The sequence below is a fragment of the Phocoena sinus genome, chromosome 19, assembly GCF_008692025.1.
Source record: "Phocoena sinus isolate mPhoSin1 chromosome 19, mPhoSin1.pri, whole genome shotgun sequence".
Taxonomy (NCBI): Eukaryota; Metazoa; Chordata; class Mammalia; order Artiodactyla; family Phocoenidae; genus Phocoena; species Phocoena sinus.
The window spans coordinates 45789342-45802877 of NC_045781.1; the positions used below are offsets into that span (position 1 = coordinate 45789342).

Genomic DNA, 13536 nt, shown 5'->3' on the forward strand with positions numbered 1-13536 from the left:
TAGAAAAAAGTCATTCTAGGTTTTTCAGACTGTATCACCAATGCTGTAGGCAGTGTGAAATGTCAAATCCAGTCTCTTAGGATGATAAAAAAAAAAAAGTTTGCTGCTGCATTGGCTGGGAATCGAACCCAGGCCTCCCGCGTGGCAGGCGAGAATTCTACCACTGAACCACCAGTGCTCCAGCTGTGAACAGCTGTGTGAGCACCTCCCTTTAATCCCAGTCGTCTTGTCTGTACGCTGATTCACAGAATGGAAGGCCACATCAGCACAGCTGCAACGGCAGAGGCTTAGGCTCCAGAGCAGGAGAGAAGGCTGGAGGAGGCTGTGTGTGTGCACGCACAAGCGCGCATGTGTGCATTACGTGTGTCCGTGAGAAGTTGATTTGCCTTCAGACGTCAGGACAGGAAGTAGAGCTCAAGTCGTTCCTTCTCAGTAGCAAAAAGCCCACTGAGACTCTGGGGACTTCCTCCTCTCTGAAGTGTGGGTCCTCCCATTCCACATTCACGTGGTGTGTTGAGCTGTTTTACAGCTCACAGGCTTCAGCACAGCTTCCTGCTGGAGACTGGCCAAGGCTGAGGGGGTGCAGCAGGAGTCCCCTTACCGGGGGAAGGGTCCCGCAGCCAGTGGTGCCTCTGTGGAGAAGCCAGCTGCTGTTCGTGCTCACGAAGCAGGGAAGTACGCTCGGAGATTCGCAGCACCCTTGGCTGCTGCAGGCTGGGCGTGACTGAGGAGCTGGATCCTGCAGCAGGATCTCTGGGGGAGCTTGCCAGGAAGAGGCCAAAAAGCAGCACTGCATTGGCCGGGAATCGAACCCGGGCCTCCCACGTGGCAGGCGAGAATTCTACCACTGAACCACCAATGCTCTGGCTGTTCTCTGGCACACCTGCAGGGCTTTCCTCAAGAGGCTGTGTCTGTCATGACAGTCAGAGAGCTCTGACACATCACTGGGCGTTGTCTGGCTGGTTTGTTCTGTTTGAGAATACAGCCGGTTTATGTAGAGCCATCCTTGCTGTGCCTGATTACACTGCTTAGGGAGGGGGCGCTTATGGAACTGGCTTCCTCCCGAGGCCCTTGGTTCATCCACAGCCCTCAAGCCCCTGGGGTGGGCTTGGTGGAATCACACCCTATAAAGATCAAAGCAAGAGGGCCCTCACAGACCACCTGCATAGCCCCTTCCTGGAATCCCTGTTTCTGCTCCCACATCCGCCAGCTCAGGAGTCAGGCCTGTTTGATTCACCTGTGGCCACAGTCCCAGGCACAGAATAGATGCCCCCTACGACTTGCGGGATTGAATCTTTATCAAGCCCTGTAATCCCCATTGAACAGCCTTTTTACAGGAGTGGTCACAGCCTCACAGGACAGCACATTTAGTTAAACAACGCTAATTACTAGCAGGTTCCTGACACTGATCTGGAACCACACAAACTAATTAATACCTTTTGGACTTGACTGTCCTTAAAATTCTTTGAGCCAGCTTGAGACCCCCATTTATGCCATAGGCGAGTAGTGTACCTGCTGTGATGGGCACAGAGCAATTAGGCAATGAGTCCAGGCAGCTACTTTGAAAAGTCTGTGATCTCTAGGCGTCCCTCGTCACACCTTCAGCTGCTGCATGGGTCGTAGTCCCTCCCACCTTATGATGGGACAGTCTCCCCCTTCCCATCCATCTCATGGCTTCTTAAAACACCCTTTGACCATCTCTTCAAAACCCGTAAACAGCTTCCCTGTTACCCACAATGTGAGATCCCTTCTCCTGAATCTGAGCTGCCGGGCCAGCTCATCCCAGTTGATTTCCTGCTGTTCTCTGGACCCCAGGCAAATTTGGCTATTTTTCTCTCCTTGCCTTTGCCCACACATTTCCTCCTGCCCAGAACACCTGTTTCCTTCTCTCAGGGTCTCTGCCTCCTCCGAGGTCCAGCTCAGTTCCCACTCCTGGGAAGATGTCCCTGAGCCCCAGGCCGCAGCTCCCAGTGGTTATCGGGGCCCCTCATGCCACCATTGGCCCTCATGAGGCTTCTCACTGCAGAGATGCTGTGAGCCTCCGAAGGGCAGAGTATCTTCACGTCCACTGGGCTCTGAAAGGAGACCCTGGTGCCTGACAGAGCTGGGCCTCCCTGTGCTCCCCTCCACTCGGGCAGGGCCTGCCTTGTGAGCATCCCCCCAGGGTGACCACAGGCGCTGCCTCCCTCAGACCCCCTCTCCCTGCTAGCATCACCCCCCAGGTGGGCACCATGCAGGCGTCTCTACCCTTCTTGCCCTGTCCCCTCTCCCTGCTGCTTCCCACTGCTTTGGCCATATTTCAGGCCCCTCTTCCTGACCCTGATAGCTGCGGTATTCTCCCCTGGAGATGTTTCAGTCTCCCTCTGTCAAACCATGCCACCCCCACCCAAGGCAGCCTCTCTGGTCAAAACATAGACATAAATCTGTCACCCCATTGCTGGAAACCTTTCACCGGCTCGTCTTTTCCTTTTGTGTGTGTGTGTGTGTGTGTTACGCGGGCCTCTCACTGTTGTGGCCTCTCCCGTTGCGGAGCACAGGCTCCAGACGCGCAGGCCCAGCGGCCATGGCTCACGGGCCCAGCCACTCTGTGGCATGTGGGATCTTCCCGGACCAGGGCACGAACCCGTGTCCCCTGCATCGGCAGGCGGACTCTCAACCACTGCACCACCAGGGAAGCCCTTGTCTTTTCCTTTAACTGTCCCCAGCCACCCCTTCCACACACTGGACTCCTCACCCTTCCCTAAATACACCATGTCTTTTCGGGGCCCCCGCCTTTAGCCAGGCTCTTCCCTGTGCCTGAGGTTCCCTGTCTTCCTTTCTTTACCTGGAAAAGGCCTACTATAATGGCTCTAAGATCTGACTCAGATGGCACCTCCCCGTCAGCCCAGGGAGACTTAACCTGCGGCGTTCTTGCTTCTGTGGTATTGCTTGTGTCATGTTGCTACACATCCTTGTTTGTTTGTGGATCTTCCCTGTTGGATGTAGGCCCAGTTCAGCACCGTCCCCAGAAACAATGACACAGACACAGAGAACCACTTGGGTGCATGAGCTGCTTGCAACACTGAGCAAGTATTGAATGAAGACGGTGGATCACTACAGTTTTGGGGCCCCAGCAGGACATTCACTTGCATTCTCTCAGATTCCCAGAAGTGACACTGTTCCCCACTGTTCTTCATTCCGTCATAGACAAAGGGAAGTGGAGACCCAGAAAAGGGAAAGGACCATGACCCAGCCAACGCCTCCCAGTCAGCAGCAGAACTGGGAAAGCCCTGCCCTGAGATGCCTGACTCCCAATTCCTCTTTCTAAACAGGTCATCTCCCTCCCTCACCCCAGCCTCAGGCCCCAGAGCCGGCAGGAGCAGCCTGATCCCGCTGGTCCTGCAGCCCCTCTCTGCTTCCTCTCCAGGCTGGTCCTGCAGCCCCTCTCTGCTTCCTCTCCAGGCTGGTCCTGCAGCCCCTCTCTGCTTCCTCTCCAGGCTGGTCCGGGAGTTCGTGGCCCAGAACAACACCGTGCAGATCAAGCATGTGATCCAGACGCTGTCTCAGGAGTTTGCCCTGTCCCAGCACCCGCACAGCCGGAAAGGGGGCCTCATCGGCCTGGCCGCCTGCTCCATTGCGCTGGGCAAGGTGAGCCCTTCTGGAGGGATGTACACACTAGCCAGGGCCTTGACCCTGACCCCCGAGCCCCAGCACGGTGTTGCAGACTTGTGATTTCTTTATTGCCATTCTCTCCACATCTCAGACCTCAAGGCTGGCTCTGTGGCCTTGCACCCAGGGTCCTGGGCGTGATCCCTATCCCAGGAAGCTGACTTGCAAAGGGTCTTTCAGCCCAGCCCTCACTCGAGGGTCTGAGCGTCTCCAAGGGAGCCAAGGGCTGGGTCCCCGAGGTCTGACCCATTCTGAGCTGCTTCTGCTCTTACTCCATCGCAGGACTCGGGGCTCTACCTGAAGGAGTTGATTGAGCCGGTGCTGACCTGCTTCAATGATGCTGACAGCAGGCTGCGCTACTACGCGTGTGAGGCCCTCTACAACATCGTCAAGGTGGCCCGAGGCGCTGTGCTGCCCCACTTCAATGTGCTCTTTGACGGGCTGAGCAAGGTGACCGCTCCTCACTCGACTGGGCTGAGCGCACCCAACACACCTGACTTGACCTTTCGGGACCTTGAGTGCTGGCCTCCCTTTTCCCAGATGCAAGGGGAGCAGATAAGCACATACTGCCAGGGGTGCTTGTTGTCTGTTCAATCTAATGATATATTTTTAGATGGGCTTGTAAATATTTATGTTTGTTTTTCCCCCACACCTCTATTAATTTATCTTTAGTGCATTTTACAAAAGCATCAGTCCACCACAAATTGGAGGGGAAAAAACAGTCATTTGAGAGCACTGACCTCTCTTATAGAAGGTGAAGGTGGTGATTTCATAGTACAGACTGTATTTCCCCTGCAAGGAGAGCGTAGCCCATAAGCTCTAGAAAAAGCTCTGCTTAGGAAGGCTTTGGGTTCCCTGGTAGCTCATCGGCACCTCTCTCATCGTCATGGAGTTCTCCTCCCTGAAGTCGTTTCTAGAGGATTAGCCTCACAGCTGATCCGTCCCCTCCTCCAGGAGTGGAGAGAGGACCCAGCATTTTAAGATTGGAAAGCCCTGAGGAAGGCCAACGGGAAGCAACCACCTGACTGGTGGCAGCAGGTCCCAGCGGTCCCTGAGCAGAACAGGGGTCTGCCACATCTCGGCAGCATTGCCAAGTTCTGCTTTACCCCCTTGCCTCCCCTGCCTGTCTTGCATCTGTGCACTGAGAGAGGTGCCTATGCGATGTTCAGGCTGCCCCAAGGCCTTTGCTGTTGGACTTCAGTGGATTCCTTGTCTTATATATTGACAGTGACCCTCTCTCCACCTCTGTCTCTCTCATAGTTGGCTGCTGACCCAGACCCCAATGTGAAGAGCGGCTCTGAGCTCCTAGACCGCCTCTTAAAGGTACTTGTACTTGGTCCCCACTCTTATTTTTAGCATCTGTTTCCTCCATCTGTACAGCTTATAAATTCTATCATTGGGATGCTCTTCGTAATTAAAAAAATTTTTTTTCATTTACATACAGTTAATGGAATAGTGTACAGCTCTATGATGAGAGTATAGAGTTATGTCAACAGCAGAATCAAAATACAGAACCATTCTGTCCCCCTAATGGCCCCTCATGCTGACCCCACCCTGCCCCCAGTGACGGGGGCAGTTTATGCTCAGCTCACCAGGGCATTCGAGCCAGACCACAGAGATGCAGGGTTTTGCCTTTTGATTAGTTCTCTCGACCTTGATTCCTGCTTTCAGTGCATCCTTTCTGCTGGTCCTTCGGCCTGTGTGAGGAGGGATGCTCCGGGGCCCTCTCCTGCCTGACTCAGGCTCCGTCATCTTCCTCTGTGTCCGCCTGACCCCTGGAGCCAGCCCGGGCCAGGGATTCAGCCAGGTCAGGCAGCCCCCGCCCCCAGCAGGCAGCTCTCATGCCTTTGACCCACAGGACATCGTGACGGAGAGCAACAAGTTCGACCTGGTGGGCTTCATCCCCTTGTTGCGGGAGAGGATTTATTCCAACAACCAGTACGCCCGGCAGTTCATCATCTCCTGGGTAAGGTCCGGCCCCGCGACACTCCTTCTCCAGCTGTAAGGAGCCTCTAGTTGAGTGAGGTCTGCTCTCTGGCTCACCTGGGCACTTCCTGTGGCTGCGGGGATGCCTCACTGTTATCCCTCTAGGAGCCAATGACACCAGATAATCCGAAAACACATGTATTCAGCTTTGCCCCGAAAGCCCATCACGTTTGCCTCTGAAGAGGATGTGGTTCCTTCCTTGTCTCCGGAAACACCCAGATTTACCTTTGAAGCCAGCTGTGCTCCTCCAGCTGTCACACCTCTTCTAGCCTTGCCCACCTTTCCCATGGGTTCCCTCCCGCACCCCCCGCCCCGCCCCCGAGCATCTGAACTGCCCTGGGGTTAAATTGCCGTTCCCCTGCCCATTGAACAGAAACAACAGCTACTAGCACCCGCTCCCCCGTGGGACACCCGCAGTGCCGTGAAAACGTGCCTCAGCAGGGCCCCTTCTCGCTGGGCAGTCCGGAGGATGGGCGAGGAGATGCAGGTTCTCTGGCTGGTGACTTTCCCTGATGGTTTCCTCCCCTGGGGCAGATCCTGGTTCTGGAGTCCGTGCCAGACATTAACTTGCTGGATTATTTGCCGGAGATCCTGGATGGACTCTTCCAGATCCTGGGCGACAACGGCAAAGAGATTCGGAAAATGTGAGTGGAGGAGGAGAGGGGCGGGCGGCTGCAGGGGCCCCTCGGCATGTACGCGTACCCCACACCCAACAGACAGGCGGCGGCAGGAGAGCACGAAATTCACCGTCCTCTTCCTGGCTCGTGTGCTTCCTGCTTTGAGGAGCTAGGAGATCATCCACCCCCAGCCTCGGAAAAATGTCCATCTGACAAGTGTGTCCCACAGAGCACAGCAGAAATGGCACCACTGGTGGAGGCTCCTCTGGCTCTGGCTGCATGAGCTGTCTCCTTTCTCCTTTGCTCATTGGTAGGTGTGAGGTGGTCCTTGGAGAATTCTTGAAGGAAATTAAAAAGAACCCCTCCAGTGTTAAGTTTGCTGAGATGGCCAACATCCTGGTGATCCACTGCCAGACCACGGGTGAGTGTGTAAAGGCCCCAAGGCCACCACCACCTTCTCTGAAGCACCTTTCTGTCTCCCCATCTCAGAGAGAGTCCTCGTGGGAGTGTGAATCAGTGTGACAGTGGGTCCTGGAGTGGTGGGTCCTTGTGGGAGAGATTCTGATTCTGTCAACATGGAGGCCCTTTCACTTGGTCTGACCCTAGAGGGGAGTCAGATCTGGAGGCCTTCTTGCTGGCAAGCTTGCCATTAGCACTGTGATTGAAATGCTTGGAGATTGGGGTCGTGTATCTCTCTGCTTCTACTGAGTATCAAGCCACCACAAAATGCAGTTACTTCACATAGCAGTCCCTTGGTATTGTCCTGAGTCTTCGGGTCAGCTGGGTGGCCCTGCTCCCCTGGGCCAGGCTCAACTGGGCTCAGTCATGTGCCTACAGTCAACTGGAGGGTCGGCTGAGGTGTTACTCATGGTCAGTGGTGTCACTCATGTCTGGTTATTGCCAGCTGTCACGTGTGGCAACAGGAACAGTCGTTCCAGGTGTCTCATCATCCAGTGGGTTAGCCCAGGTGCATTCACGTGGCATCAGTGGATTCCGGGAGGCATGATAGACGTCAGCAAGGCCTCTAAGGCCTAGGCTTGAACCAGGCACACCATCATTTCTACCACCTTCTCTTGGACAAAATAGCAGGGCTGGCCCAGATACCGGGACAGGGGAAGTAAACTCCAGCTCTTGATGAGAGAAGCCACAGAGACCCATTACAGGGTAGTGGACACAGGGGGGATAGAGAATTGTGGCTACTCTTACAATCAGCCACAGGGTTGTAATTCCATGTCACCCTGGTACCTGTATATTCCTTTGGAAGGAAAAAGCAAGGGCGAGAGTATTCGTGAGGCTCGAAGCTGTGCCAGCCCTCAGGTGCCCTCCGGTTCTCCAGTCCCATTTGTGGACATGGTCAGTGGGAGGGGCGCTCTGGCTGCTCATGCGGACCCCCTGGAACCCACCAATTCTCCTTCCAGACGACCTGATCCAGCTGACAGCCATGTGCTGGATGCGGGAGTTCATCCAGCTGGCCGGCCGGGTGATGCTGCCCTACTCCTCTGGGATCCTGACCGCTGTCTTGCCCTGCCTGGCCTACGATGACCGCAAGAAGAGTATCCTTCACTCTGGAGAGAGGACACGAGAAGCCCCAAAGGGGGCCATAAAGTTGCAGGACCCTGGAGTGGGGGATGGGGGCTCCCTTAGGATCCATCGTACCTCCACATTTCCCCAGGCATCAAAGCAGCAAGAGGTGGAGCTGAACATGGACAGGGAGAGCCAGGGCAGCACTAGGGATGTGGCGCTAATGCCGCCATCCCCAAACCTCACCTGGTTACTTACAGATCTGGAGAGGCTCTCGCAGGTCCCAAGGTGCCAAGTCTTTGAGCTCCCACTGCCCCGCATTGGGTGGAAGAAATCCTGTTGATGAGAGGTCCACCAGGAAGGGCCCCTGTGAGGAGACATAGGAGCTTCTTGCGGGGAGCCCAGCGTGGCAGGGAGAACAGGGACTCAGTTCAGCCTACCTGTCTGCCCACTAACATACCCCTGGATCAGGCTGCTCCTTACATCAGTGGACTCAGGCATCAAGGAGGTGGCCAACGTGTGCAACCAGAGCCTGATGAAGCTGGTCACCCCCGAGGACGACGAGCCTGACGAGCCCAAGCCAGTGGTTCAGAAGCAGGCAGAACCCAACCCTGATGACTCGTTGGCAAAGCAGGAGGGAACCGCCAGTGGTAAGTGGTCTCTGCCTCCTGCCCCTCACCTCCCAGGGAGGGCCACGGGGACCCAGAGGTTGTAGAACCTGACCTGGGGCCTCACTCAGCCAACCAGGGCTGCTTTCCATATCTTAACTCCTGATTCCAATAACAGCCCAGTGAGGTGGGAACTGCTGTTACCTTCATTCTACAGATGGGCGCAGGGAAGATAAGTACCACCGCCAGGATCTGGCGGTCTGGCAGCTTTGAACCCTGGCAGTCTGCCTCCAGAACCCATAGCTCTTCACCCTTTCTGCCTCAAAGAGCATTAATGCTTTCTTTACTCTTTTTCTGGGTTCAGCTATAGTCGATGTAGAAAGGTTTGGAGCGTGGCAGGAGTACAGTCTGCAGGGTTCACTTGAGTCTTGGCGGTAGACATCCAGTGACTCGGAAGCTGGCTGCCTTTCCTGTGCCAGTCATTCTCAGGGTGGGAGGGTTAAGGAAGCTCCAGCTGTGGTTTATTTGGTCCTTGGGAATTCTGCTCTCCTTCAAACTCCTTTAACATTAACGTCTTGTTTATCCTTAACATGAAGAAAACCACTTTTATGCCGATTGGAGTCTGGAGTTTGACTCTAAATGTTTTCTAGAACTCTAGACTTTTCTAATCTCTTGGGCCTCTGTCGTCACTGAGATGTCACCAATCAGCTCTGGAGTGATGTTCTCCTTTCCAGAGTCAGCCAAAGAGTAAATTGATGCAGAAACTACTCCGGTCGTTAAGGCTAACAGACTGCGGCCTGGAACCTGCCCCCCAGAAGCCAAAAGAATTTCTAAAGCCTTTTCCCCTGTTGCCTTTCATCGGAGCAGAATGTCAGGCATGTGCGCCCCATGGGCCTCCTCCCATGGGTTTGGCCAGCAGAATGGAGCAGCATTCCATGCTGGACCATCTGAGGTGTCAGGTTACAGCCGTGCCAGTGCCACTGTGTGCCAGAGCAGCAAAACAGCTGCGGGCAGAGCGGCATTCAGCTGGAGCATTGGTGGTTCAGTGGTAGAATTCTCGCCTGCCACGCGGGAGGCCCGGGTTCGATTCCCGGCCAATGCAGCTCATTTAACCTTTTATTTAGACAGTTTTCCTAAACATTCCTAAAAACAGCTCCCGGCTCAGGAGAATCTTATCCTAAATCAGGATACATTCAGGCAGCTTGCTTTCAGGTTTTACTGCCTCATAAACAGCACTTCAGCAGATGCAGAGCTCACTTTATAGTAGTTGCCAGAGATGGCCGCAGCTAACTCTGGGGCTCCACATCCACTCCAGACGCGCTCAGCTTGTAACTAACCACCACTTTACGAAGGTACCAGCAATCCAAGAGAGTCAGGGTTTAGTTCCTCAATCCACGCGTTCATCCAGCCCTCCTGCTTACTCTCACTCTGACCCTGTGCCACTCTTCCAGCCTGGCAAAGGCAGGAACCTCCTGTCTGGTTTCCCTCCTCTAGTGCCCCTGTCCCCGACTCAGCCTGCGTTGTGTGTCCCACAGCACACCGCGTTCTCCACTGCACACCTCCGGGCAAGCCCCACAGTGAGGCCCGTCAGCCAGGCCCTCTGCACGCGAGCACACGCACACACACGCTTGCACATGCACGTGCTTCTCCCTCTCCCCTCACCACGAGGCTTCAGGCAGGGCAGGCCCTTGTTCGTGTCACACTGCTCCCAGCCCCCTCCACTTGCTCTTGCTCCCCCTTTGCCCTGCTGCTTGGGGGGTCCACAGTGCAGTATCCTTTCTCCGATTCTGAGTTCCTAGGCGTTTGATGCATCCTCCCAGTTCCCCTCCATGACGTCCCCTGATTATCTCAGGTGTCACAAACTGGAGTCCACAGTCAGAACTGCCCGCCTGTGCATCCTGGCCCTGCTGACTTCATATCTGTTGCCCTTGGACAAGCCACTTGGCCTTTCTATGCCTTAGGTTCCTTATTCATTGAATAGGGCAACAGTGATAACACCGAACCTATGTGTGGTTGTGAGTTTCGGAGATTTTTGCATGTAAAGCTCTTAGCACACGGCATAGGCCACACACTCCCAATAACAGGTGCTTTAGTGTCAAGTTGTTTTAATGTCTGTTTATAATGAGACCCACAACTTAGCAAGGTTGTCAGGGGCAGGGCTTTTGCTCCCGTATCTTTTATCATCAGCTTTGCCCAGGTGGTAATGGGCCCCTGATGGGTCCCAAGTGAGGGATCGGTGAGGGTCAGGGGTGGAACTTCATGTGGTGAGTGAGGAGCAGATCTATAAACATGGTTTCCAGTGGAAGACTGGTGACCTCCGTGGGTGAGCATGAAATGGAATCCGCCCATTTGCAAAGCTTTGATGGGACTGCGTGTATCAGCACCCTCTTTGGACACTGCACATGTAAGTGAATCAGACCCAGGACCTGCCTGCAAGGAGTTCAGGGACAGGTCCTCAGAGGAGTGATCGTGTGACAGCGGATGTGGTCGCAGAGGACTGGGGGCACCAGGCCGGGCTTCGTGGAGGTTATTTGAACTGGATCTTCTCTTTCTCCTTCGCTTCCACTCTCCCCTAACCCCACCCTCATTTTTAACTCTGGTTATAAGAGAAATACACATTCCCTGGAGAGATTTTGGAAAAAACAGACGTTCCTACTGGAAGGTGGAGAGTAAATACATTAAATACGTTGTCTGGTAGATACATTTGGCAGTGTGTATCATAACATTTAAGAATTTATCCTTAGGAAATAAATATAAATGTGGGTCAGGTTTTTCATCTTAACAAGTGTTAGGCTCCTTTACTGTCCTAACAAGCCTCTGGTGCAGGCAGTGGCGTTAGCACATTATACAGGTGAGGAAATGGGGGCAAAGGCAAGTGACCTGCCAAAGGTCACACAGTGAATGAGTTGGAAAGTCAGGCTCAAACCCAGGCCCAGGGGCTCCTGAGTCTGGGAATTGATACAAAAGGGCAACCAAAGATGCTCAGTTTGCCTGGGTATCCCAGAATTGCAGAGTAAAACAGTGTCTCATTTTTACTCATCAACTTGGCAAACACTTGAAAGATTACTAATATCCCAGTGTGAGGCTTTGGGTGGGTGCGGGGGATGACTGCTCAGGAGAACATTCCTAAAGGGCAGCTTGGCGACAGCTATTAAAGCAGCAGGTGCCTGACCCTCCCCCGCAGCAGCCCCCTCTAATGGATCCTGGAGAAGTGCCCACACCCATGTGGAAGGAAGCACAGGTGAGATCTAAGAGTGAAAATTAGGAAATAATCGAAGTCAATTTGAAGCCGGTTTCTGACATGCTATCATTTCATCTATAAATGCGTGTGTTTCCAAAAGGCAGGAGAGAGGGAGGCCACCAGTGGCAGGGAACCCCAGCTGCTGCTCCCAGCTGGCCCACCCATGCTACCCCGCATATCCTCCTCACCTTTCCCCAGGCCTGTTCAGGTGGACGGCAGGCAGCTCAGCAGGCCCAGCTGGCGCCCACAGCTACTCCTGCCCGCTCTGGGCTGTGCCATGTCCCACAGAGGGCCTCTGGGACCAGAGGGGACAGGCGGCAGCTCAGAGCTTTTCTGTTCAGCGTGGAACTCAAGGCCCCCTTTACTGGGGGACTTTGAACATCCATAGTCTACAACTGGAGTGGCGCAGCTTGAAGACACAGTAGGAAGTGAAAAAAGCAAGTTGCAGAAGATAGACTCTGATCCCATTTACGTTTACAAAACAAAAAGTAAGACTGGGAAAAGACGAGAGGGACCTTTGCCTAACCAGTAAATTAGTGAGTTACCTGCCCATAAAGTAAGATTGAAGGTTAAAGAGAGAAGGCGGGGACTTCCCTGGTGGCACAGTGGTTAAGAATCCACCTGCCAACGCAGGGGACACGGGTTCGAGCCCTTGTCCGGGAAGATCCCACATGCCACGGAGCAACTAAGCCCGTGCGCCACAACTACTGAGCCTGCGCTCTAGAGCCCATGAGCCACAACTACTGAGCCCACGTGCCACAACTACTGAAGCCTACACGCCTAGAGCCTGTGCTCTGCAACAAGAGAAGCCACTGCAATGAGAAGCCCGCGCACCACAACTAAGAGTAGACCCCGATCGCCACAACTAGAGAAAGCCCGCGTGCAGCAACAAAGACCCAACACAGCCAAATAAATAAATAAATAAATGAGAGAGAAGGGGGCTTTGCCTTGTTGTGTTAGGAATTTTTAGTGTAAAACTATGTGTTACTTGTATAATTTAAAACTTTTAGGAGGCCAGGGCTGGTACCATTTGAAAAACAATATAAATAATGATAGTTTTAATGTGTAACCCACAGAATAAAATAAATATGTATGGGTCAGTGATGATATAAATGAATGAATGGATGGATGGATGAATAGATAGGTAAATGACGGAGAAGGAACAGTTCTTCTGTATAGAAGAATTCCAGTTAATAAATGTAGAAGGAAAGAGGAATATAGAAAATCACCATTAGTCAAACTCCATAGTACTAATTGTAGGCAACATCCACTGATGGATGATAAAAACAGTGGGGGAATGTTTGAGGGGAAAAAACTGGATATTTGTCTAGTCTTAAGTATCTTCTGCAAGATATTTATTCATTACAAAAAGAAAATAGTAACTTTACAGGGGAGAAACCTGGTAGGCACTACCGTAAATTGGGTAATAGGGTTAACGTCACCAGTAAAGAAAGATAGACATCATGTACCCCTGATTTGATGTACTGAGAAGGCAGTAGCATTTTTCCAAAAATGCATAGCCTTAGCCTAGTCATGAGAAAACATGAGACAGGCCCAAATGGAGAGATGTTCTACAGAGTAACTGACCAAGGGTTTCAAAAGCATGTTCATGAAAGATATGGAAAGACTGAGGAGCTATCACAGATTGGAGGGGACCAAGGAGACAGGAGAACTAAATGCAATGCAGGGTTCCGGATTTGATCCTGGAACAAAGGACATGAGTGGTGAAATTGGATTAGGTCTGTAGTTTAGTTAGCAAAACTATCAATGCTACTTTCCTGTTTGATAATTGAGCTATGGGTTTGTACAATACTAATATTAGGGGCAGCTAGATGAAGAATCTCAAGAATTCTATACTATTTTTGCAACTTTTCTGTAAATCTAAAATTATCTTAAAAGGTTTTTTTTTTTAATT

The 13536-nt window shown here is 52.9% G+C and overlaps 1 protein-coding gene and 3 non-coding genes across 6 annotated transcripts in view; 2 read left to right on the top strand and 2 right to left on the bottom strand.

Moving 5' to 3' along the window:
* VAC14 (VAC14 component of PIKFYVE complex) overlaps nt 1–13536 on the top strand; it is a 97890-nt gene that overhangs the window by 8829 nt on the left and 75525 nt on the right. For all 3 annotated transcript variants that reach the window (XM_032611798.1, XM_032611797.1, XM_032611799.1), the window contains exons 2-9: nt 3477–3627; nt 3931–4098; nt 4909–4971; nt 5507–5614; nt 6169–6278; nt 6566–6672; nt 7670–7804; nt 8270–8422. In XM_032611798.1, coding sequence (XP_032467689.1) covers nt 3477–3627; nt 3931–4098; nt 4909–4971; nt 5507–5614; nt 6169–6278; nt 6566–6672; nt 7670–7804; nt 8270–8422 — 995 coding nt within the window. The remainder of the gene's footprint in view (nt 1–3476; nt 3628–3930; nt 4099–4908; nt 4972–5506; nt 5615–6168; nt 6279–6565; nt 6673–7669; nt 7805–8269; nt 8423–13536) is intronic.
* Nucleotides 108–178, bottom strand: TRNAG-GCC. The gene has a single exon. It is a non-coding gene; the product is annotated as a tRNA-Gly (tRNA).
* TRNAG-GCC lies at nt 792–862 on the bottom strand. Its single transcript has one exon. It is a non-coding gene; the product is annotated as a tRNA-Gly (tRNA).
* TRNAG-GCC lies at nt 9412–9482 on the top strand. The gene has a single exon. It is a non-coding gene; the product is annotated as a tRNA-Gly (tRNA).